Source organism: Callorhinus ursinus, unplaced genomic scaffold, assembly GCF_003265705.2.
Source record: "Callorhinus ursinus isolate GAN/ISIS: 27379988/994484 unplaced genomic scaffold, GSC_fseal_2.0 scaffold2, whole genome shotgun sequence".
NCBI classification, from domain to species: Eukaryota; Metazoa; Chordata; class Mammalia; order Carnivora; family Otariidae; genus Callorhinus; species Callorhinus ursinus.
Window position 1 is genome coordinate 57233152 of NW_027397064.1, and position 26324 is coordinate 57259475.

The window sequence follows — 26324 nt, forward strand, 5'->3', positions numbered from 1 at the left end:
TGAGAATTTATTTAATGGCAGGTTTGGCTCCAGCATATTTGCCATAATTTATAAATGACAGAGTAAATCACAACCAAAAGTTTGCAAAGCATCATGGCAGGCCAAATTTCAAATGGGAAGGAAGTTGCAAGTTTTAAGCCCTCATTTCACTTAAAATAGTTTTGAGGATTGCACTTAATTTTTCCCAATTTCACTTTCACAGAAACATTTAGCTAACTATTAAATTAAAAAAGAAATTAAGTCGAGATTAAATCTCAAGTAAAAAATCAAGAAATGTTGTACCAAAGAATAAAGCTTAGAGGAAGCGTGAAAACAGTTCAGCAGTAAATACCCTTCTACGGAAATCTGGGCCATTAATCTCCTTTTCCTCTAGGTTACTATTTGACGCTAAACTAAAAATGAGTCTAGAATTCACTGGTTTCCATTTATTATTTATTACAGCCAGATGTAATATTAGTTATTCAACTTATGACATAATTCACATGTAAACAAACTCTACATCTGTCTCTAATACTTAGGTTATAAACAAGTATGTAAATACAGATGACAACTGGGAGGAGAGGAAATTAGTATTAATTTAGACTGTTACCTTGTGCTCTATTCTCTAAGTGTCCTTCTTTTAGCAAAATTTGTTTACTAGGAATTCCCCCTCTCACCGTGGATACTGACATCTATTTTCTACCTTATGTAATTATTTTGAACAGCTAACCTATTCCCATAAGTACTGATCATATTCATTTCAGAGGTAGAATTGTCAGGATCTAAAAAGTGTTCCTGCTTCTTCTTTTGAGGAATAAGCAAACAGGCTTATATTTTTGGTATTGCTTAAATATTGGTAAATTTATGATAAACAATATACAAGTAACATATGGAATGACCTTTACATCCTGGGTGTAAAGATACATTTTAAGGCCGATTTCCTAATTTTTAAATTGGAGTTTTGGGGTTTGTTTTAAGTTTTTTGTTCGTTTGTTTTGTTTTTTGTTTTTTTTTCAAGTAATCTCTACAACCTATGTGGGGCTTGAACTCATGACGCCAAGAGATCAAGCGTCGCATGTTCCTCCAACTGAGCCAACAAGGCACCCCCGGAGTCACAAGTTTTTTAAAAACTATCTTACTCTATTAGGAAAAGATCTCCAGAGTTGTTAGCTCAATAACAACTTCAGAAGCTTCAGCTAAAAAGTACCAGTTATATGGAAGAAAAAAAATTGCTTTAGCTCCTTTAACATTGGAAACAGGATATTACTTCCCTTGCAGTCAAACTTCCCAGCTTTTCAGATTTGTTTTCAAATGTTAGATTCTCTTAGGGAGCGCTTTGTTGCTGATTTATTTCATTATTTCATGGGTCCTTCCTCACATTATGTTAAGTTCTCAACAGATGTCTCTCAAATAAGTTTTTATTTTGAAAAGAAAATTTTTACATAAAGCTACAACAATAATAGAAAAATAAACATTGACCATATTTATGTATGGAGAATTCATCTTCCCAGATACCTTCAGCTAATGTTTTAATTTCAGGAAAGATAATAGTATCCTTCCTAGAAATAAATCCAATAATTCCATCTTTTATGAAGTTACATAAATGTTAAACTTTTATAATTAAGATGAGGCTACACACAAATGGAAAGCCTAAGCCTCCAGCTACTTCCTTTTACAAAGGTTTATTTTATCTTTCTCTCAGAAACCTCATTTAAAGTCAACTAGAAACTGATGTAAGGATAAAAGAAAATACCTACTTAGAAAATACCTGAGCACAAACTTTCTTTCCTTCAGAAATACCAGCTCTAAGCAGAAGAGACATTAAAAGCAAGTACTGTAAGAAAGAAAACTTAGCCCTCATAGGTAAAAAAAAAAAAAAAAGAAAGAAAGAAAAGAAAATCTCTGAGACCATGCTTCATGCTGTCCATTGTTAGATGGTAGCCTTCAGAGCAGGCCCTTTACAGAAAGTTTTCTGGAGTTAAAACACAAGCATATAACCTACTGAGCACTCCTACGGTTTCATTATTTATTACACAACAATGTTACTAATAGCAATAATGTGTGCAAGGCAGCCCAGGATTTCTTAGCAAAACTAATGCCAATAAACCAAAGAAAGATTCTAAGGCATACTGTAACAGGTAGTTTAAAGTTTTTTCTTACAGTGCTACATTTAGAAGGAGTCAAGCCATGCAGTGCTTTATAGCTTAAGATTTCAATGTACTTAAAAAAAACAAAACAAAAAACACCTCTCAGCCTTCAGAAGACAGCCATATTTCTGCCTCTCCTCAGCTCTGGGAGAAGCAGTGCTCCTTGCAGACCCTTAGGGTAATGCTTCTGAGTCTGCTGGTTGGTACCAATTTAACCAGAACAGGAGACTTCCCTCGACTTCCTTCTTGAGAGGCAAGTTAAATTCACTGAACTTATAAAATGTGGCACCTTTTAATGTCCCACGGAAGTCTTACGTATAGCAATTCAGTTCTTACTTTGGAAATCCCTGCACAGCCAAAGTCATTTCGGAAAAAGTTAAATCTGATAATAAACATTTAACTTCACTATATTTCCCTTTTCTGGATATCAGGTTGCTTCTCCACATGAATTGGAAAAGGAGGCAAACTCTTTTATTCTTTAGACACTGGAAAAATACTTTGCAACTGGGCACTGGCTGCTTGATGAAGATTAAGGCTTTTAAAAATAGGAAAGCTTTTTGAAGATTACAGTAAAGTGAAGGGCATTTAAGTATTTTTTGGATATAACTGCCACAGCAACTATCAAAAATGAATTTAAGATACATAACAAGATTACCTCTAATTTTACCATTACTTGTGATTTTAAAGTGGACAAACATTACCCATTAAGAACCCTGGAAAAGCCAATGATAAACTGAATTCCTGAAATGATAAATCATTCAAAATAGGGAAGAATCCTAAAATTTGATTAGACTTTAGTATATCATGGCAAGATATAGGCGCAAGCTAAATATGTAACTAGTGAAATCCTTAAAAAGAATTTTTATTTTCCTCAAACAGAAGACTTGGAAGAAAACCAAGGTATTTCCTAAGTGTAGTAAATACTGGAGGCTTGTCCCAAGGGAAGTCTTTTTCCAATCTCTTGCTGCAATGATTATAACACTAAATCGAGTGAGGAATATTAATGCTTGTCATTTATATGTCACTAAGTTTGCTTTCTTTTAGGAGGAAAACTTGGTTAAGTTCTGTCACATCAAGACTCTAGCTAGCTGCCGCGGCGTTACGCTTATTAATTACTGATGGGCTCCATGGAGTTAATCAGCCTTTAGGCACATGTTCTGGGGATCTAACAGATGGTATGAAAATACACTGCATTTTATTTTTGTAATTCTAATATACAAACACACTGATAATAACAGTTCTTAGAGAAAGAGCCAGAAATAGGCTAAGCTTTTCTTTTAAATTTCTGGCATTTTGTTAATTGAAATTAGATCTGCGTGTTACTTGAGTGTCAACGCAGCCCCTTTCCCATGCAGGCAGAAGGCAGCAAGTGAGGTGGTGGCAATGTAGGGGGAGGGGAGGGCTGCCATGCTGCCCCGCTCGGCTACATCTTCTAAGTGGGGGGCTGAGCCACCCTGGTGGGAGCACTCACCGGGGTGTTGGACTGCTCCGTCAGCTTTTGCTCCCACATCTTCAGACGTCTTTCCCTTTCTTTGAGTTCCTGCTCTTTACAGCTGAGGTCCCGTTCGAGTTTCTTCAGCCTCTCAAGAGTTGCCTCGATTTCGCACCTGCACAGGGATGACTGGTTTAAGTCTTAGCGTTGCTCAAGAATTAGTAAATGCTTAGTGGTTCATCGGAATGCTTAAGCAGTGTAAAAGGCTAACATCTGCGCTTTTATTTTTCACCAGTTTTATTGAGATATGATGGACCTACATCACTGCGGAAGTTTAAGGTGTACAGCGTACTAATTTGAGTTACGCACACTGTGAGATGATGACCACTATAAATTTCGTTAGCATCTATCATCTCATACAGAGAAAGCAAAAAAAGAAAAAAAATTTTTCTTGTGATGAGAATTCTAAGACTGACTCTCTAAACAACTTTCACATATATAATACGTTAGACTATAGTCACCATGCTATACGTTACATTTCTTGGACTTGTGTATCTTGTACCTAGAAGTTTATGCCTTTTGACCACCTTCCTCCTATATGCCCTCCCCCCCTACCTCTCCTCTGGTAACCGTAAATCTGATCCTTTTTCTCTGTGAGGTTGGGAAAACTTGTGCTTCTAAACCAAACAGTAAACTATCAAAGAAGAAAATCTGTCATATCCTGCAAAATCAACAGGTAGTTTCTAGTTTAGGAAAAGAAGTTCAAAATACTTCTTTAAAATCACTTCTTTAATGAAGCATTGAAGACCCACTGGGGTAGAGCCTGAGCTATGGAGCTGCATCCTGGTTTAGCTATTTAGTGAATGCTGACATTCAAGTAGCCCTTTACAGTTTAGAAAGCACTGTTACACAGTATCTCATCTTACTCTTGTAACAGCCCCCAGAAACAGATACTAATCCCATACAGATGGGGAAAATGATATTCAGGTTAGGTGATCCACGCCACATCGCCAGTAAACTCATGTTCGCTTATTCCCTAGCTGGGTGCCTCAGTCAACTGATTAACTGACCCAGTTTCCTCAGCTCTAGGGGGTGATGATCATCTTACATCAGGGTCCCCCCCTTGCTTGATCCTAATAACTACTTGGGCAGCTTGTTAACAAATATACAATAAAACACGGATTCCCAGGACCCTTCTTTAGGGCTCATGATTCAGTAGGGCTGGGGTGGGCCTTAGGAATTTCCATTATTTAATAAAAGACCCAGGTGACTTTTATAATCAGGCAAGTGTGGGCCAGATGAACTCTAAGATTCTTTTTGAAGTCTAATCATTTTTTTTTTGGAAGTTCCCTCCTTAGTCTCAATAGGCCAACCAAGCTCACCCCTTGGAAATTGTCCAGTTCTAGGAGCCTGTCCTTTGTAGAAAGTGAATTGTTGACTTCGCTCAACACAAGCTGTCTTCTTCCTTCAAGGCTGTCACAGTAAGTCTCAGTTACACTCTGAGAGCTGGAAGTGGCTTCCCTTGGGTTTCTTAAAGGCCTGGAAGCAGCTGATGGCTGGAGGTTAACTGCGTGCTGCTTCCGGGTGCCACTGAGCCAGACCTGCTGTACCCATGGCATGAGGCTGGCTGGGACCCTGACTATGGAAGGTACTGGCCCAGACCTAAGTTAATGGGTGTATGTAACCCAAATCTGCCTTTTTAGCTCCAGGGAAAATTAGAATACATGGCCATCTTATTCCAGTGCCCTTGTGGATGAGAACTAAATGAAAACAAAAATGCTGTGGGCATTAACTGGCAGCATCCAAGACAGGGAGCAGCTACTGAGGGGGGTCTGGATCTCGGCCCGGCACTTTGCTTCCCTGGCTGTCTGAAAGGTACACCTCGGAGCCAGGGAGGTAGCAAGTGAGTGTAAAAGCATCTGCTGTCAGCGCTCCAGCCCTTTTCCTGGTGCCATTTGAAAATAATAGAACGATAGAGTCACACTACATACCCTAAAGAAAGGCAGTAAGTCAGCAATCTTTCAGAATCATGACTGTCATAAAATCCAGATCGTGTATTTCTGGGTGTTTCTGACAAGAGTATTGTGCCCATTCAGAGATGAGTTTGTGTTTACTTTCCAAATGGAGGACTGAGGGGGTAAAAATCACTGGAAAACCTTAGGTGAAACTTTTGTAATGAAGGAAGGAAGGACCAGCCACCCTGGGAAACGAAGGGGGTCAGCGGGTGATGGAAGGAGGCAGCAGAGCCCGGCACGCTCTGTGGCAGACGGCCGGGGCCTGGGGCTGCGGTGTGCTCGGTGCTTCTGCCCCGCCACCTGCACCCCTGCCAGAGAGACGGAGCATGCCCGGACTCTGTTTGGTCAGGGTACACGGCCAGCACATTCAAGTTCCCTCGTAATTTAAGCCAGGTTTCAGCTCTGGGAGCCGACTGTGATTTGGAGCCCTTCTGGAAAACAGATCAACAGTTAAGTAAGCTGAAAGATGGGACACAGAAAACCAAACACTGAGTAAAATGTGCTTCCTCAATCCATCTCCTCAGGCTCAGCACTTCCAGCTCTGCTCCGCCGGCGCCCCGGGTCTGCAGGGAGTGCTGGATGCAACGCAGACAGCTGCCCCCTTCGCTGTTCCCTGTGTTGCCCATGCATTGTTTTGCATCAGAAGCATCTGTTGATGTACCTATATCACCTTCCTGTTCGATAAATATGAGTGTTTTAACAAAGTGTTTTAGTTGATGAAAATTACGGTTTTTTTCCTTAACCCAAATCCAACTAAGGTTGACTTCCCCTAGTATCAATTCTCCATATGCCAAAAACAGAGTGAACTGGAATTCTCTTTTTAAGGCCAAACTGTAAAAACAGCCATATTATACATGATAAATAGGTAATATGTGTAGTAATGTTATATATTAAATGATTGGTGCTAATATCCAAATTGCAAAGATTACATTTTTTGATCTGTTTTTTGTTTTTAATAAGGCATGCCACAGCGAGAGTATTCTGATCACCAAGGAGGAATACAACCAGCAAAGTATTCTGCCAAGAGGCCCAGGTCCGAACATGCCATCCCAGCACCACAAAGCTTGCTCAGTGCGGATTAGCACAGGTCTGGAGACAGTCACATGGGGCAATGAAAATTGCAAACATGACCAACAGGGTGACACATTTCCTGTTCTTAATACTCACTGCTATTATTGCTAATAAGTCAATAAAAGGAGAGACAAGCTAAAGATATGATGAACAAGGAAATGCCTGACAGATTTCTTTCCTATCATCTAATAGGTCAAAGGAAAAAAACATAGTTTATGTGGTTTTTAATAACCTAGTTTTAAAAACAATTTTAAGATTCATCATTTAATTCTCTCAAACAGGATGTTTCATTGGGTCTATGTGTAAGGAAGCTCTACCAGAAAACAAGCATTTGCCAGAAATACCAGATTTCCTACACATGCTTTTGACCCTAGTCACGTGGTTTCAGACACCAGACAAAGGGGAACAGTCTGAATGTGTTATTCTTAGAAATATCCAGATGATCTGACAAAGCATTTAATTCTTTCTGGTATGTGGCATAGACGGGGATAGTTGTTTTGTCTTAATCATAACCTAAAATAATCATGCTCTGTAGTATTTCTCTTTGCGCAAAGGAATGAAGTCAAGTGAACTCTGCGTGCTAATGAGTGGAAGATTTGGCACTGGCCATGGGGGTCCAGGAACAGCACCGCATAGACTGTGTGCCCCGGCAGGCCTGTGGGACCAGACCGCGTGGGTTCTAGCACTGGCTCTGTCTTACACGGTGTGATCTGGGACAGGTGACCCAACCTGTCCAGGCCTGAGATTTTACATCTGTGATAAAAGTTAGGATGGCCATGTGGATTAAAACAAGATGATCCAGATAAAGTACAAGCGTCTGGTAAGAATATAATGAATGAGAGCTGTGTGTACTGACTCTAATTAACATTATCATTACTACCCCCTATGTTTTTAACCAGCTGCCAAGTTCAGTTAAAACAGCTCTACGACTTCTCAGACTGCTTTAGTGGTTCAGGTAAAGATAGGTAACCTTTCTCTCACCAGCCCTCAGGATTAATTAGCTCCTAAAGGACAGCCAAGGAAGAAGCCAGCTAGGCAACTGCTTGCTTTTTACTAAAACACATTAATGTATTACCAATGTTATTTTCCTCATCTTTTCATCGTGAAGCATTTAAAAAAATGTACTACTCAACTATCTAGGTTTGCAGGACATAAAGATATCCAAAGAGAAATCACTCTCTCATAATTTCATTATCCAATGGTAACACTGACCTTTTGATACTTTTCTCTATGTGCATACAGCATACACACATAAATGACTATTTTACAAAAAACCAGAATCATTCCAGTCATACTGGACCCTAGCACCTCTATTTTTAAATCATCTGTCAGATCTGTTATATCATGCATGGCTCCATCTATTCTGTATATGGAGATATCATCAGTTTTTAAAACCATAAAAACCACAAAAACCCAAAAATCTCTTTATTGCACTTTATGCCATTCTGGTTTGCAATTCTAAATGACACTGTGCTTACAAGCAGGTGTCCATACATTCTTGCACAACCTTTCCATTTATTTTCTTAGAGATAAAATGGTAGTGGTGGAGGGGTCTGAAAGGTAGTCTTTTCACCAGCAACATACTAGAAAGTTTATAATGCTGGATATTTTCATAATGTAAAACTTTGCCAATCTGGTAAATGAATTATGTTCCCTTATAGTTACCTGATTGGTAAGTGAGGTTAACTATTTTTCATATATTTATTGGCCATTTGATTTCTCCTTTTGTGAAATGCCTTTCATGTCCTTTAGAATGAGATTATAATTAAAATATTTTAAAGACAGTAACTCTGTCTACTACAGTGGTTTTCAAAGTGTGATCTGGGCACCCATGAGAGGTTTTCAAACGATTCAAGAGGTTAAACTGGTTTTCAGAATAACATTAAGACATGATTTGCCTTTTCTACTCTCATTCTCTCACGAGTGTACGGACTTTTCCAGAGGCTTCATGATAGGTGGCAAAGCCACAGGCTGAATGTAGAGGCAGGATTTATTGTTTCTTAAATGAATCAATAACTACATATTTACATTTTTTTCTCCATTCTCATTTTGAGTGTGGTAAATATTGACAGATGTAACTCACTGAAACAAAATCTCTTTCTTTGTAGTCCTCAATAATTTTTTAGAGTATAATGGAGTCCTGAGACCAAAAACTTAGACCTGCTGAGCTATTACATAGGGGGGGAGAATGGCTGGATCACCGTATGGCCTTTGTCTTGGAAGTTCATGATGGGTATTGCTTTTGGCCATATGGAGCTTTTACATTTTTATATCGAAAACTTATCAACTCCCTCCCTATATTCTGATATATAGTATCTGAGATACTGTATCTCAAGGGTATCAATAGTAATGTTAAAATCCCACTGATCTTTTGGAGAACAGATCAAACAGCATCTCCTCAGGAAATCCTTTTATTACCTTGTCAGACTAGATTAGATTTCATGGTTGTATAGTCTCACATGTCCAGTACTTCTCTGTCATCATACTTATCAAAATAGTCATAAAAAGTTACTTGTATATTTATATTTAGTAGTTTAACATTAGACACTCCAGTCCATGCGCACTGGGGCTGTTCTGCTCATCACCACAGCACAGTACAAGAGCACCTTGCCCCAGCAGAGATTCAGGGACTATCTGAATGAATGAATGTCAGAAGCACACTTGTAATAGTCAACAAATTAGCTTACATGTTTATATTCCCTTGTGTAATACCATAATGTCTTTTAATATTACTACCACCGTGGTGTTTCCTTCCTCTAGTATTTATTGAGCCACTGCTATGTTCAAGGCACATTCTAGATGCTGCAGGTATAGTAATGAACAAAAGAAATCATCTGACCCATTTACATCTCAACCAGCGGGACACAGATGAAACAACAAACCAGAGAATTGCTTATTCATTCCAACAGCAGTCGTGGCTATGAAGGAAGGAGATGCTCTTAGGGCACATAAAGTAGAACCTCATCTATCTAGGGTCAGAAACATTTCCCTAAAGACATGTTATTTCAGTTGCTATCTGAATGATGAACAGGAGCCAAGCTGGATGTGGGTGTCAGGGGTGGTACGCCACTGAAAGGGATGAATTTTATACAGAAGAAACTGCATTTGCAAGGACTCTGAACGAGGAAGAAATACGCATCTGTTGAGGGACCAGAAGCCAGAAATTATGAGACAGAACTATGCTCCTCAGGTCAGACTGTTGAGGTCAAAGCACAAAGGCTCTCATGAGTCTCGTGAAGCGCTGGCCTTTGTACTAGGGTAATCCCCTACGTGGATTTAAAAGCAGGGTCATCTGATTAGATTTGCACTGATCTTGTAGGAAAGAACATTATTACATGTTTTGTTAATTATTTAAGTCCAGAACAAAACCCGTAATACCTACACTCAAGCAGACAGTATGACTTTTGTTTCCCTAAATAAAAATCCATTTAACTCACTGGCCCTGGATAGAGTTCAAAAGAATAAAAATAAATAAGGTTATTGTAAAACACAATCAAACAGACAGCCCAAGGAAACGTCTGATCACAGGAGTAAACAATGCCATCGTTTTCAGAGTGCATGCAGTATTCCCTGGGCATCAGCAGGTGGCGTAAGGCGTCGCGTTACCACCGCGCCTCTCAGAAGCGGAGATAAGTTACTTAAATCTCTGCTGAGTCAGGGACGAATAATGTCAGCTCCCAAACATGCTATTTATATTGCTGCAGCACGTGACCCGGCTCAACTGTCTCATCCCAGGCTTGCTTCTTCCACTCACACAATACAATTCTCTCATTACTAAGTTTGTTTTACACTTGACAAAATTTAATAGGATTTATAACATCAAAAGTTTTCTTTTTAAAAGTGTTTTTATAGTCTCCCTACCCCTTCCATCAACAGATACAGTACTCTGCAAATCCCGAGGCAAACAGTATTTTTATCTCTCATTGGACAGATGCCAAGGCTTCCTAACACAAAGCGTGTAGTACAGAGAAATGTCTGGTAACCATCTTTTGTCTCAGAAGATTCTTTCCAAATACTTAGATATATGATAAGGCAACAAGCTTAGAGGATTGCTTTTTTGTTTACATATGAAAGGGAGGACTTATTAGATGTCCAAAAAAATTTAACATAAACAACAAACAAAATGCTAAGTTATGCTTAGAAGTTAGGACTGTCCTCAAGTTCAATGGTTCTCTTCTTCAGTGAAGCTGGTCACGGTCTTTCAAAGCGAGAGGCCATGACTCGGTACAAAGCTTACTTACCTCCACTCTGCCTTGTTGTGCAGGAATGAGTTACACTGGTCGGGAAGGTTAGTGTCGTTTGACATGGACTCCAGAATTGAAATGATTTGCTTAAAAGATGGCCGTTTCTGAGGAAGAGAAAATAATCACTTGTTGGGACTTAGGAAAGCAAGTCTTGAAGAGAAAATCCACAAGCACAGCAATAAGCTCGACGCACCACAACAAAATAAAACGGCATGCAACGTCCTGAGTTATTTTACGACTGTCAGACTGCTCAGGTTGAAGGGGACCATATTCCTTATTTTCAATACATTATTTGTAAGAACAGAGTCAGATGTCATTTTTCTATCATGTGGCCTAAGGTTGGAATAATTACAGTTTTTCTCCAGGTAAGGAAAGTACGAATTCTCTCTCGGGTCTGATTAAGGACTCCTAAAAGGGAAAAGGCAAGTCCTTTAAAAGCCTATGGGATATAGGCAAGTTTAGGAAAAGTTAACCGTAGAATCTGGGTGGTAGGTATACCGGTGTTCACTGTTAAGATTCTTTCACCTTTTCTGTAGGTTTCAAATTCTTATAATAAAATGTTGGGGAAAACCCTAGTTAATCCATGAGAACTAATACAATTTCCTCAACCACTTGCTCAGAGAAAAATTCCCCAATTTTCAAGCCATCTTAACTTTCATTGTTCTCAATGTTTATTCCACATCATAACCCGTTTGGAGCTGGGAAACTCGAAGGTGCTGTTTACTAGAAATTGAAAAAGCAGCGGTTAGGTGCATTTCTTCAGCTAGTGGTAACTGTACTTGTCTGTTTCTTTAGACTCTAGCCAAGGCTGAGACAAAAGGTTAAAACAAAAATGGAAGAAAGATAATAAAAGGATGATGCACATTCTCTCTTCATCATGCCTCATAATTATACCATTTCTGAGCAAATTACAGTTGCAGCAATTAAAACATGCATTTTAATTTAGGAGCACAAAACAAGAAGGAACAATGTTGAGGTGGCTTGCTCTCAGGACTTGAGTACTTCCTACATTAAGAGAGACGATTTTTCCATTTCTCAGGAATATAAATATAAAACTGGGATATTTATTCCGAGTTCTGCCTTTATTGCACTCTTAAGGGAATGTGTGCCTGTGTGTGTTTTACGTAGAGGGCGTAAGTATCTGATCCACATTAAAGCCTTCTAATAAGAAAAGTAAATGCCTCAAGTAGGAAATTTGAAAAATATTTTGTCTTCTTTTAACTTTATTCCCATTTAATTCCTCCTACTGTGTGTCACTGTGTGAAAGGAAAAATGTTTGAGCTGTTTGCACAGGAATTAATTATACAATAAACATAGAATTTTCATTTGGCATGGAAAAGCAACAGGAGAGGCTAATGAATTTTTAAAGAATATTTTCTCTACATTTAATCATTCTTGAAATAAAGTAAAACTCTTGAAATTAGGTGACAAGTATCCCTAGAAAAACCTTAATTTTATAGGTAGAATATACTCTCAGATGGAAATTATCAAAGTGAACATTTTAAAAACAACAACAATGTCGAATTTTGTGGTAATGATATTTTGTGAATACACAGGTTGCAGAATACAATATTTGGTCCAGGAGGTTCCTTTTAGTATTATATAGGTTTTGTTCACATTAAAAAAATTATAACTAGGGCCATCTATTAAGCATCTATATACATTATTTGTTATCTTCTTTTTATAGGTAAGAAAAAGCCATCTCAGAAAAGTATGGATTGGCCAGTATCACACAGGAAGCAAGTTTCTGAATCAGGGGCAAGGCTCTGAAACCCTTCAATGTGTTTTATCACATGAGGGTAAGATGTTACTTCCTATCAAACTCAGGGCTTCTTTTTCCTATTTAGAAATGCCATTTTAGAACTGGAAACAGTACCCACCTTTACTTCCTTCTTCTCTTTGATAAAACACTTTGAGCACCTGCTGTAAGCCACTGGCATGACCTGACATTTACCCAACACCAGCTTTCTTGTATTCCCTTCCCCCTCCTCGCTGCAAAAGAACATTTTTCTACAGGTGAGCTGAGTATTTTCATCTATGTCTTTAAAGCATAAGGGCCAGGGGGAAAAAAGTGTTTAGCCAATGGTAGCTCTCTCTGTACGCACAGGAGTGGCATCCACGAGTGCCTGAACTGCTCCATACTGAACAGCCAGAGAACTAAAATGTGCCTTGGTCCGGCTACTCTGGCCAACACACTGGGCCTCTACTTACTACGCGTGTGTGAGGTGCTAAAAGCAGCTTTGTTCCCTCAAAGAGACTGAAATCTGTGTAGGAAGAGAGATTTAAAAAACACAACCACACAGGGTAAGGCAGTAGCCCAGACTGTGGTTTAGGAAAAGGAGGACTCAGTATGGGCTGGAGGAAACAGAACAGCCAGGGAAGGCGGGCCGCAAAGTCCTCAGGGAGGAAAGTGAAGAAGACGGCACGCCCAGGGAAGGAGGGTGTGTAGGGCCTGACTGGAGATCAGCCACAGAGAGCGCTGGCAGTGTGGGCTGTGTACTTAAATACAGGGGGGCTGTACTAATTGTATCAGAATAAAATGCCTTCAATTTAGGAAGTAAAGATCAATCTTAAACTTTCTTTATACTTCACCTGGCTAGAACACAAGATGCCGCTCGTCCTAAAGAAGGATAAACTTGCTGCATGTTAAAGACATGCCAGCTTCATAGCATCAACACCAGGCCTAATGTCCTTCCTGTGTTAGGTGTTTACACTATTATTTAATTAATGCACCATAAATGTATATCCTCTTAGAATTTTAATGAAGTACAAAGTTTCCGATTAAGAGATTCAAAACCTGCTTTGCATACTGAAATATAACTGCAATTATAGAGAATCTAGTTGCAATAATCTAATTCACTGTAAATAATTTCAGGTGAAATTTTTATTTAAGTAGCAGAAAAATACTGCCAAAATGACTATATATGTCACAATGGACACAGAACTGGTAGAAAGAGTATGGAGAAGGTAGTACCATAGCATTTTAAAAATACAAATGTTCTAGAGCAAGCCTGCAAACAGCTGAGTGTATTTTCTGCTGGATTAGCTACAAAGGGCAGGCATTCCTCTTAATGCTTAAAAACCCCATATTCTGCAAATCACACACTAAAATAATAGGACTTAGGGGCGCCTGGGTGGATCAGTGAGTTAAGTGGCTGCCTTCCGCTCGGGTCATGATCCTGGGGTCCTGGGATCGAGCCCCGCCCAGCTCCCTGCTTGTTGGAGAGCCTGCTTCTCCCTCTCCCTCTGCCTGCCACTCTGCCTGCTTATGCTATCTATCCTGTCAAATAAAATCTTAAAAAAAAAAAAAAACTTTAAAAGAATAAAATAATAGGACCTAGGGGTGCCTGGGTGGCTCAGTCGTTAAGCATCTGCCTTCGGCTCAGGTCATGGTCCCCGGGTCCTGGGATCAAGCCCCACATCCGGCTCCCTGCTCGGTGGGAGGCCTGCTTCTCCTTCTCCCACTCCCCCTGCTTGTGTTCCTGCTCTCGCTGTCTCTCTCTCAAATAAATAAATAAAATCTTTAAAAAATAAATAAAATAATAGGACCTAAACAGAGGCAGGGCAGACCATGCCATAACTATGCAACTTTGTCATGGAACACTAATAAAAACAGTAATACTAAATAAAAACACTAACAATTTAAAAATGTTAAATTTTTTTTTATTTTAAAAGATTTTATTTGAGAGAGAGAGAGAGAGAGAGAGAGAGCACGAGAGGGAAGAGGGTCAGAGGGAGAAGCAGACTCCCCGCTGAGCAGGGAGCCCGATGTGGGACTCAATCCCGGGACTCCAGGATCATGACCTGAGCCGAAGGCAGTCGCTCAACCAACTGAGCCACCCAGGCGCCCAAAAATGTTAAATTCTTTAATAAAAAACAATACTAAGTAAATATAAGACTCCCCTTTTTAAAAAAAAAAAAAAGGGTGAAGGTAGTTTGATGAACAGGAGTGAAAGCAAAGATTAAGGCTGCTGGTTTTCAGGTCAAAGGTGAAATGTGCAAATCTGGGAAGCCCCCACAACAAACTCCTCCGAGACAAGACATAGGCTGGGCCAGCCCAGCCAGCAGGGAGCACACGGGGCCCAGGCCTCACAGATCCGCGTGCCCGGTTGCTCTATCGGCCGCACTACTGTACAAACTACTGTACTTGGCATTGAGCTGTTCTCACGTGCGGGGGGGGGGGGGGCGGAACCACGTGCTACGTCACGCATGTGATTCGGCGCGGTGAGTACTCAAACTCACCGGTTGTCGTGCATCCTCCCCACTAGAGAAAGATGTAGTTCCATGAAAAAGTGGACAAATTTGAACTATAAAATTATAGTTCCTTTCTTGGGTCTGTCTCTTTCAGTGTTTAATCTGTGAGGGTCTTTTTTTACTTTCTAACTTTTTATTATGAAAATTTTCAAACATAAACAAATGTAGAAAGAACAGTGTAATTAACCTCCATATAGGTGAGTGTTTCAGGCGGTAAACGGGGCACTGAGGGGTAATCCGGCGTAACCCACGACTGGGTGCCAGCGGTGCGCTCCCCTGCCCACCCCCCCCCCCACCGTAGCCATGCCTCGCAAAATCGAGGAAATCAAGGACTTTGTGCTCACGGCCAGGCGAAAGGACACCAAATCCGTCAAGATCAAGAAAAATAAGGATAATGTGAAGTTTAAAGCTCAGGGCAGCAGATACCTTTACACCTTGGTCATCACGGACAAGGAGAAGGCAGAGAAACTGAAGCAGTCCCTGCCCCCAGGTTGGCAGTGAAGGAGCTGAAGTGAACCCAGCCCACTGATTTGAACTGAAAGTTTTAAAAATTCTTAGGAAAAAAAAAATGAACCTCCATATACTTATCACTTGGCTTCAAAAATTATCGTGGCCAATCTTGTTTAATCTACACCACCATCTATTTCCTTTCATTTTATTTTGAAGTAAATCCAAGATTCGCCTATCATTTTATTCATAAATAATTCCGTATAAATGTGTCTTTTAAAATGATCTTTGCAGGGAAAGGCAATGGGCCTTCATGCTCAAATGTGCTAACCACAGGAAAGTCTACATTTTGGAATGTCTCCAACTCTGTAGTGATGGCTTCAAAACATCATGAATCCGGACAAGGAGTATCTATCAAGTTTCTCTAGAAGTGCTACTCTGGGGGCGCCTGGGTGGCTCAGTCGTTAAGCCTCTGCCTTCGGCTCAGGTCATGATCCCAGGGTCCTAGGATCGAGCCCCTCACTGGGCTCCCTGCTCTGCGGGCAGCCTGCTTCTCCCTCTCCCACTCCCCCTGCTTGTGTTCTCTCTCTCGCTGTGTCTCTGTCAAATAAATAAATAAAATCTAAAAAAGAAAAATAAAACAGAAGTGCTACTCTGGCCTGGTCTTTGGTTCAGACGGCTTGGGCTCATTCTCCAGTCTCACCATGTACTAGCCGTGGCCTTGAGCATTACTTAACTTCTGTATGCCTTGATTCTTCATCTGGAAAATGGGTGGAATAACATAACTTATGTCATAGAGCTATTCTGAGGAATAAATGAGCTAATGTACATAAATTTAGTGCTTGGAGTAGTGCCTGGCACAGAATAAGCACTGTATGCTGGCCATTTTTAGAACACAAAGGTGCAACAGTTCTTATTAAAGATTAAAAACAAAGGAATGCAATTCTTTCCGTTGAATCAGGAGTGCCAGAGGGGCTGTAAGAAGGAGCCAGTAATGAATTTCTAAGGATCAAGATAAGCAGATAGCAACAGAAAGCCTTAACAGTCCATCTGGGGCTCACAGGAACAGCAATCCAGCTTTACTTTGTAATGACTCTCATTACCCCAAATTTTAAAAACTCAAAGCCAAACAAACAAGTGAAATTTCAGAATTCTGAAAGATGACCAAAAAAAAACAACTGACTTACATACCTTGGCATCAGCTTCCCAACACTGACGTAACAGCTCAGCAAAACTTCTGGGGCAGCTGCTTGGAATGGTTAATCTCTACCACAGAGAAGGAAAGACAACACAAGGATTTACTCATGAAGGTAAGTAGATACTCACTGAAAGTTCATAAAAGAGTTACATTTAGAGCACAAACAAGTCATTAAATTTTAAGCTTCCATTGATTGATAGATGGCAGATGAGAATTTATGTTTAGGTACATCATATCTCTAAAGAAACTTTTAATACCGTTCTTCCAAAAAGGCATCCCAGTGGATGGAGAAGTCCGGTTCCGCACAACAAATACAATGAAACATAGACTCAAGTCTAAAGGAAACTACAGGAGGAGAAGGGCAAGGCCTAAAACCACAAATCTTTGCACAGGCGGCTATGAAATAGGCACGCAGCCCAGGCAGCTAGGAAAGCAGCTCATCTGTGGCGGTAGGCGTGACACCTCTGGAAACGTCTTTAGCACACACCGTCCCAGAGATCATTTGAAAGAAGTGTGCTTCTTCTCATTGGCCAATAAGAGATTCTGGACATATGACTCATTATGGCTAAAGCACAAGGGCTGGATACAACAAAGATTACACTGTGAGCATCTGTCCTGTGCCAACATTTTACAGAAGTGCTTCTCTAGAACTTGCCATGCCCCTGGAGGCTCTTTAGATATCTATGGAGGCATTTTTGTTTTAAAAACTGGAGAGTTGCACCTGGAGTGGGTCAAGAATGCTGGACATCCTTCACTATGTTGTAAATCCCTAAGTACTCCCTTGCACTCCACCAAACTTCAGATGCCCCATGTGCAATCAAACAATGAGGTTTAATCATTTTTCTGGCTCTAGACTCTCTTTGATTTACAATAAGCACAAAGCATATTTTGAGCAGATTTAAAATGCAACGAACTAAGAATGCAACTACCAAATAAAATAAATCAAGGGCAGATTGATCTTTGCATTATTTATAACCTTACCAAGATTTTTGGAAAATGTCACCTACAACAGCATTGCTTATGCTGCTGGAATCGTTGATACAATTCAACTCCATTCTGCATTTGTAGCTGTTGAATCCTATTTATCCATAGGTATAAGCTCTGAAACTATTCCATTTTCTCCTCTCCTGCAGTCATGCCTGCGCATTTATACACCGTAATACGTATTTATTTCTTCTGTATACTACGATGAGAGCATTATGTTGACTTTAAAAGTACAATGTGTGTGGGTAGGTTGTACTACATCTGCATGTCATTTCCAGCAAGTAGAGGGAGCATGAAAAGAGTTATCAAGAGAAGCCTGGGTGTGACAGCTGAGAACCACCGCACTAAGAAGTACTAAGATGATTTATTATGCAGTATTGTTTACCAAAGAAGTTTTGCAAATAAAAAACTGAAACTGAACTTAGTTGGATTTGGGGGAGGCTATGCATAACACTAGAAAAAGAGTTGCCCTGGCAAAAAAACAGATGGGGATCTGTATTTAGAATTACAATAACCTTAAAATCAAAATAAACTAAAATATATAAAACCTGAAAGCTTTTAACAAAACAGCCCTTGCCAAATTAAAGGCTATGCTAAACATTTTTTTAACTGATTACATAGAATAGAGGAGATCTGGTAAACTGTACTCTTATTTTACTCTAATGTGAACTGGAAACCTTTTGATGAAGATCAAAAGGAAAATCAGGTGTTTATTTTTTAAAAATATTTGGCAACTAAGAGAAACAAAGTGATTGCAATTACTCAGCTAAATGTACCCCATGGCAAAGTAATTTCTCATAAAAGGGAACATTTTCAATGTAACTTTTTCACATTTTTCTAAGAACTGAAATGTGACCTGGATGAATATGGATGGATGTTAATCTTTTCTATCATCTTTTCTTACTGAGAAACTTTTTAGCTACCTCATCTGAGACATTATGAAAGAAGACGTAATTATTTTAGATCATCTCATATGGTCAAATATCAGTTAAATCTAGACGCAGACACTAATGTAAGGGTTTATTAAAAAGTACTTTAAAAGAAAATCCGAAGTATTTAAGTTCTGTTTACAGAACTGTGGGCATTCCTAATGCATTAAAACATCCCGAAATAACCAGATATTAGCAACAGATTTAGCCGCACTACTTCAAACTTAAATATTTTAAAAGTTCCAAATTTAAAATGAAAATATTTCCCAACCACTAAATTAGGCATGACATTTTTTAAAGAGCATATTCTTTTTCTGCACCATTTTCTTTAAGATGCAAAAAATTACTTTTTGTCAATTATTTTTTATCTTTTTTCCAAAATGTAGTCAACGATGCATTGAGGATTTCTGTTAATAGTTTGGGGCGCCTATTAAGAATACTTAAGTTAGGTGACTGAAAATGCCCAGGTCATAATCTCAGGGCCAAAAGAGGGAGCCTGCTTAGGATTCTCTCTCTCCTTCTGCCCCTCCCCCCAACTCACGTATATGTGTGCCTGTGCACTCTCTCTCAAGGAAAAAAATTGTTTTGCTACTTAGAACAAAACATATTTTATGAGAATCTAAGTACTTGTAACGATAGAAATTATACTGTCAGAATATTCTGAATGACCACTAATTCAGTTTTATAGAAATTACAAAGACAAACATACATGTCTATAAAAATTACAAAATTTATTAGTAATACCCTCCTAATTTCATGACTTCTGTAAGGGTTCAGTCTTTAACAGTGCTTTATGTATCTAGTTTTAATAGGATTTAATATTAGGAAAAATTATTGTTTGAAGGCCTTATTTCATTATTAAGCATTTAGAAGCAAACACCTTCAGATATTTTTAGAACGTATTGATCTTCCTATAGATCCAAAAGCAATTTAAATGGTGAAACTGAATAAGGTCTAGAGTCTAGTTAAGAGTAATGTATCAATGTCAACTTTCTGGTTTGGGTGTTGGCCTATACCTGTATCTCACCAGTGGGGGAAGCTGGATGAAGGATACACAGAATCCTTTCTAATATTGCTGCAAATTCCTGTTAGTCTATAATTATTTCAAAATAAAAAGTTAAAAAGAAAAGGTAACTCTAATATTTGGATATAGGTGCATTCTAGGGTGACTGGCTTACATTTAAAATGTCTCCCTAGGTTTAAACACATCATTCTTTATTTAAATGAGGCCTGTTAAAAAAAAAAATACAGCTTGCTCTTTTCAACTCAAGAACCCAAGGTATTCCAAAGTAAAAATAAATGAAATAATTGGAAGTTGGAAGAATTTTGTAAATTATTTTTAAGTCAAAGTCTCAATTTTATTATGAAATGAAATAAATCCTTGGCCATTTTTTCCAAGTTTTTATTTAAATTCCAGTTAGTTAATATACAACGTAATATTAGTTTCAAGTGTACAATGTAGTGATTCAACACTTCCATATACCACCCCGTGCTCATCAGAACAAGGGCCCTCCTTACTACTCATCATCCCTTTAGCTCATCCCCCACCCACCTCCCCTCTAGCAACCCCTTCAGTTTGTTCTATATAGTTTAATTCTTTTAATGTTATGTCAACAGAATTTGTTCTGGTAATATGTGTCTACATTTATGAGATGAAATGAAGACTCCTTTGTGAATAATGACAATGGAAAGTACAGTTAAACTTAATTTCCATATTTTTGACAAATATTGTGCAGAGTGAGAGGAGACAGGTAAGTAGCCTTCAATACCCAATTTTCCTTAAGTTCAGTAGAAAGTTGAGAAAACTTGTTTCACCATGTGGGGTTCCTTGAACTTGCTATTCTGCATACAGAAGGGGAGGTATCTGAGTGGTCTCCATCAGTTATTAGCCGACTATCAATCAGGTCACACCATGGATAAAACAGTATGTTCTACTCTAGGGAATCCCTGAGGAACCGGGGGGGCGGGGGGGCTGACAGCCTCGTCTGGTACATGTTCAGGAAGTTCTCAAGGTTATTTATGGGTGATTCCAGCCCTCAAGCCAGCTATCCAAAGGCAGCTTCTAAATTCATTTTTCTTGTCTGCTTTAATCATCCTTGATGGAGACTCATGTTTTGAAAGTGCTTTAGATGCACACCTCTTCTGCCATCCTTTAGATGAAATATTATTTTAAAATATTGTTTTTTCTTATACGTATTTGGAGGGTCCAGTCAGCTTTTAAAACACTTTCTTCTAATTTTTCTTGGAACAATGTAGAGGGAAAAAAGTTACATTGAGTGTTCCACTCCAAAGTCAACATTAGGTCAATCATTTCCTTCACTCTCATTTGTAAACCCAGAAGCAAACATCTAATCACCTCACTGGCAAGAGGAATAGAACAGAGACAAGCGGGTTCTCGTATCATGAAAATACCAGTTATCCTGGGTACAAGGGTCTGATTTAATAGCACACCGGGAATAACCAGGACATTTAATTAAAACAGAACAGCTCCTGTGAAACACTGAGCAAGACACATTCTTGAATATAACTCCTTCTGCTTTTTCTTAAATTGGCAGCTCTCTCCCATCAAGTTCAGCTATCACGAACATTTCATCTGTTCTCAATAGCTCAGGAGGACAAATTAATAAGGTAGCGGGATTATGTGATCTAAACTATGGAAACTTGGTTTCTCTTAGTCAGTAGCAGCTGTTTGGTTAATCTAGTCTGTTCCTGCACTCACATGGGGAGCAGATCAATCTAATTCTTTCATAGCATTAAAAAGGGCAGATCTCCGCGTATTCACCTTTTTGCAAATTATTTTATCCTCAGGTTGCACTCTTACCTTCTGCGGAGGGCACAGATCAGATCTGGAAATGAAGCTCTGTGAAATAAGGTTGTTTTGCATTGCAAAGACAACTGCGTGCTTCCATTACCGGATCTAAGTTCTCATAGTACCTTGATACTGGATGCTTCATCCTTATGCTGAGGATTTCCATGCCTGTGCATTTCAGTCACAATTTTAAGCCTTTCAAAATGTAGTTGCTCTCTTTGATATGAATGTACCACGTTCTCTGATGTAGGCTCATAGGTCCAACTAACTGAAAGCCTCAATTTGTGGGAAGAAGAAAAGCGAGGCTGGGGACACAGCACAAACGGTGTTTACGCCACTGAAGTTCTTTTGAAATGGAAAGGCTCTGCATGAAGACGGGAACAGTTATGCCACTGCCTCGCCAATTCCAGTGAGGAGCTCATCTTCAATGTAGTGTTCAACGTAGGTGGCAAAACTGTAATTTTTCCCTTTTTTGAAACTATTTTTTCTTCTTTTATTTTTGAAATTCTCATCTAAGCGACAGTTTCTTGTACTATAGTGACTCCTGCTGGGAGAGGTAAGTTGAAGTAGCTGAAGGTCTCTTACAGATATATCAACTCCCGGCCAGTAAAAAAGATGTCCTAAACGCAGGAGATGGAGTTAAACTGTTCCCCTACCTTGGACGCAATGGCTTCTTTCATCACTAAGAACAAACCCCTAGGTTTTACAATTGAGACTGAGAAACTAGTACAGTACTTGTACAATTTTTGATCTACAGCATCACGACGTGAAGCTGCAACAATTAGATGTAAAGGGTCCATTCATGAGGAATAACATCACTTTGACCCTTTGTGTTAGCTCCTACTGCTAATCTTTCCATAAGCGTGAACTTACTTTCAATTTGAAGAAGATGAAAAAGTCTTTTGCAAAACCCCAATACTGTTTTCTGATCTATGTACCTGAATGGAGAATCGTAGTCTTACCTCGTTTTTTTCCACTACAAGCCAAGCTACTTGTAATCCTTCCAAACCTTTAAAGGGGACCTCCCTTGTTAGCATCTCCCAGAGAACCTGGAACAAAAAGAAAATGGAATTTTTATTCTTGTACTTTGTATTTTTGGTATTTTACTGAAACTTTATCTAACACTTAACTGTATCCAATTACCAGACAAAACCAACCCCACCTGTAGAAACTTGGACAAAACATATATTCATGCATAGGACTTCTTCCAAATATTATACACACAGACACACACACACACACACACCCACACACACGCACGCACACATACATTCATTTTTTGTTCATTTTTATAAAGAAAAAAACTAGTTTAGAAATCAGAACATTTAGAGCCAGACTTATGAAACCAGTGGGCCTACATAATTTATCTTGTAAGTTACTAGAATTCTCACAGATTCCCACAAATTAGGTTTTATATTTTGTTAGTCAAACTGCTCCTACCTTCAATCACCAATAAATTTCTCTATAAGATAAAAACTGGGAATTCAACCGTATTTTTAAAGGATCAGTAATGGTCTGATAAAAAATATTGAGCCCTAAATCCGAATCACTGGCTAAACCATTCACCCCATAATGGTAGGTACTTGCAGAACTGTAACATTTAAATTTTGTTTTGGAGGAAGCTCTCTCAAAATGAGTTGGTCTAAGGGAGTCATTTTCTTCCACCTATAACAATTTACTATCTGTTCTAAAATATAATAAACACTTTATGTTCATATATATAGGCTAGGTGTGTGTGGGGGGGGGAATGTATGTGTGTGTTCATCTCTCTGCAATCCTTGAGATCAGCACAATTAATAAATCTGCATGCCCAAAGAAAGCAAACTGATGCTAGGAATGCTGAAAACAGCCAATGATTTGGGTTTCATTTAAAATACTAAGTAATGAAGATTTTTACATTCAGGTAACTTTCTCGATTTATACAAATGGGCATCAAAATCTGAGTCTACCAATATTTTCTGAAGTGCAAAAACAATTATAATTTTATCAACAATCATAACAACGACTATCATTTACTGAGTGATTATGTTCCAGATACTTTGTTAAACTCTTTACAAGTGTTGTCATGATTAATATCAATCCCAGCGAATAGCTATGATCCTCATTTTATAGATGAGGAAACTAAGGCTTCAGAAAGTTAAATAAACTTGCCCATAGACGCTGTTATCAAGTGGCAGAGCAAGAATATGAACTTGCTGCCTCACCCTAATGGTCAAGCTCTTAACCTGACGTAAGTCTAGAGAAGGGAGGCTGCAGTGAGAGAGAATGTGATGTGCCATATTTCAGGTGTGGAGCCATGGCAGAGGTGAGAAGCAAATGAATTCAGCAGTTTTGATTTAGATTGCTCTTGTTCTAAAAAAAAAAAACCCATTTCTAAATAAGAATGTAGATTGAGAACATGTACTCTATTCAAGCAGGTCCTACAAACCTTTAACTCTGTATCCACTGTTTCCTCAGCCAGTGCTCAGTCATATTCGAATCAGAACATGCTAAATGAACCCTGGCTAATTAGCAGGAAAATCAGGGAAATTGGCAGATGCTGCTCAAGCAGGAGAAAAAAAATTCACCGAAGCCTCTTTGGGCTTTTAATCAAGTGTGTAAGGTACTTCTTTAGAAGAGCTACTGAATAATTCTATTTGAGTCCCAGAAGTGATTAGGAAAAGGTAAGGGGCATCCCAGAAGGGGATGATTCTAGCAAGCACTATAAGTAAAGGCAGCGTTTGAGGACCAGAACAGGTATGCAATCACCCCTGAGACCCTGCCTGCACAGGGGAGAGGGATGGAGCAGCGAGAGGGCTGAGCAGGAAATGAAGCCCCCTCCATTGCACCCAATTACCACTCCCCTGGTGCTGAGGTTGGGGAGGGAGAGGGGTATGCAGAGCAAACAAAGTGAGGAATTTGGCCTTCCTAAGGAGAAAGGGAACAGTGACTCAGCCTCAAATAAATCAAATGCTCCAGACCCCAAAAGGTCCAGGGAGGTGGCCTCCAGCACCGCCCCCCCCCTTCTGACCCGGGCCTGCACGCACAACCCACTGCGCAGGCGCACACACAAAGGCTGCCTGGGTTTTACGAGGTAAAATGCAAAACCAAGAGCTTGGGAAGTGATAGACAAAAAGATTTATGTCATTCTTTATTCTCAAATATTCAGTTGGAAAATATCCCAAATCTACTAAGGTCTGAGTTCTGTTTCCCTGGAAAAACAAGAGTTTCGTTTTAGTCCGTGTGTGGGTCTCGGCCGAGCCGCCACAGCTGAGGGGCCGCGTGCGGGCGGCGCACGTGCGGGGCGCGGGGTGCGGACGCGGCACAGGCGCCGCTGGGGCCCAAGTGAAGTCCCAGCGTAAGCGCAGCGCCAGCGCGCGCCGAGTCCCCGTTACCGATCCCGCAGGTGCGGGAATGTGGCACAAAGCAGGCGGCATGAGACAGGACAACAGCGGTTTCTGCACTAAACACAATGGCACAAGGCACAACACAGTCCTTTGTGGAGGAAGTCATGTGAAGGTCTAAAAATATATTAAACTAGGCCTGAAAACATCAGTGACAGGGATGCAGGCCAAACATTGTGATCTTTCCCCTTAAAAATACTTTCCAACTCATTCTATCTTGAGACGTATTTACGTCTAAACTGTGCTCACAAGGAAAAATTTCTATTCTCAGTTTGCAGAGAAACTTGGACAAGGCTGTGTACTTTTCTTGCCCTTTCTTTTACAAACAATGGCAAGCCATTACCTGAGCCCGGCTTGTTCTGGAACAGGGCTCACACACAAGCCACACACGGATGCTCACTCTTAAGCCACTCTTCAAACCGTGGTTCTGGCTCAAAAGCTTCTGGGAAGGTAATCCTTTCTGCATTGTCATTAGGACAGCTTTGTTTTTAAAGAGTGGCTAGGCCTTGTGTTCTCAGAAGGCTTGTTCTGTCAATGATTTTTGCTTTCCTTGAGTCTTTTCTTTTTTGTGGGTAAGACACTAAACACTGCGCTGGTTCCGTCCTTCAAGAGAGATCACCCTAAAGGGGTAGCACAATCTCCTCTCTTGTAAAATGGAAAGAAACAACTGCCCGCCCAGCAAAGTTTATCAGCTTAGAAGCAAGGATCACAAGATCCACTTCTGGCATTCACAGCACATTTATTTTAAGGCTGGCCAAGGCTGGTCAGTCTTGCCATGAGTTAAGAAGCAACACAGGTTTATCAAGTTGCAGGGGCGAGGGACTTCGATAATACTAGGGGCTAAATTCTTACAGCAAGTCTGAAAAAATAGAAAAATGAAAAGCAAAAATATATTAGGCATTTTTTTGTGTTTTTTTTGGGGGGGTGGGTTTCAAAAAAGGACCACTCTTTTTTAGGGTCTTATTCATCTGCTAGTGAGAAAGAGAGAGTGAGAGAGAGAGAAAGAGAGAGAGAGAGAGTGTGTGTGTGTGTCTGTGTGTAGGCACAATGAACAGAATGGACCCTTCATGAACTATGGGATGTTTTATGCCAAGAGATACTGTACTGACAAATGGTCCTGGCTACTTACCTATTATTGAAAGGACATTAAAAATTCTAAATAACCACATTGCTTTCCCAGATGCGTATTATTTTCAGTCTTTGGACAACAAAGTTCTAAAACTAACATGCCCCTACCTTACCAACCATTCTCTCCTGCTAATCTTTTAGGTAATACCTACTTTGACCATGCAATGCTTTCTGTATTTTTCAAAAATTCGTGATTGTTTAAAGAAAAAGCTCTGGAAAGCATGCCTTGTACTATTTCTTTCACTTAAATGGTGTTTATCTAGAACATAATGGGAAGGGGTCAGTATTAAATAAAATCTTGAAT

At 39.6% G+C, this 26324-nt stretch overlaps 1 protein-coding gene, 1 long non-coding RNA gene and 1 pseudogene across 7 annotated transcripts in view; 2 read left to right on the forward strand and 1 right to left on the reverse strand.

The window, feature by feature from the left end:
* The window catches only part of MAP3K20 (mitogen-activated protein kinase kinase kinase 20), a 176724-nt gene that overhangs the window by 44280 nt on the left and 106120 nt on the right, over positions 1-26324 (reverse strand). For all 6 annotated transcript variants that reach the window (XM_025850184.2, XM_025850186.2, XM_025850182.2 and 3 more), the window contains 4 exons: positions 22472-22558; positions 16781-16855; positions 10886-10992; positions 3598-3733 (listed from right to left, as the gene is read on the reverse strand). In XM_025850184.2, coding sequence (XP_025705969.1) covers positions 3598-3733; positions 10886-10992; positions 16781-16855; positions 22472-22558 — 405 coding nt within the window. The remainder of the gene's footprint in view (positions 1-3597; positions 3734-10885; positions 10993-16780; positions 16856-22471; positions 22559-26324) is intronic.
* Positions 218-16177, forward strand: LOC112807401 (uncharacterized). The gene is made up of 6 exons (XR_012375212.1): positions 218-3301; positions 4905-5039; positions 6534-6660; positions 7199-7464; positions 12576-12687; positions 15884-16177. It is a non-coding gene; the product is annotated as an uncharacterized lncRNA (long non-coding RNA).
* On the forward strand, positions 15446-15675 carry LOC112807396 (large ribosomal subunit protein eL38 pseudogene; annotated as a pseudogene).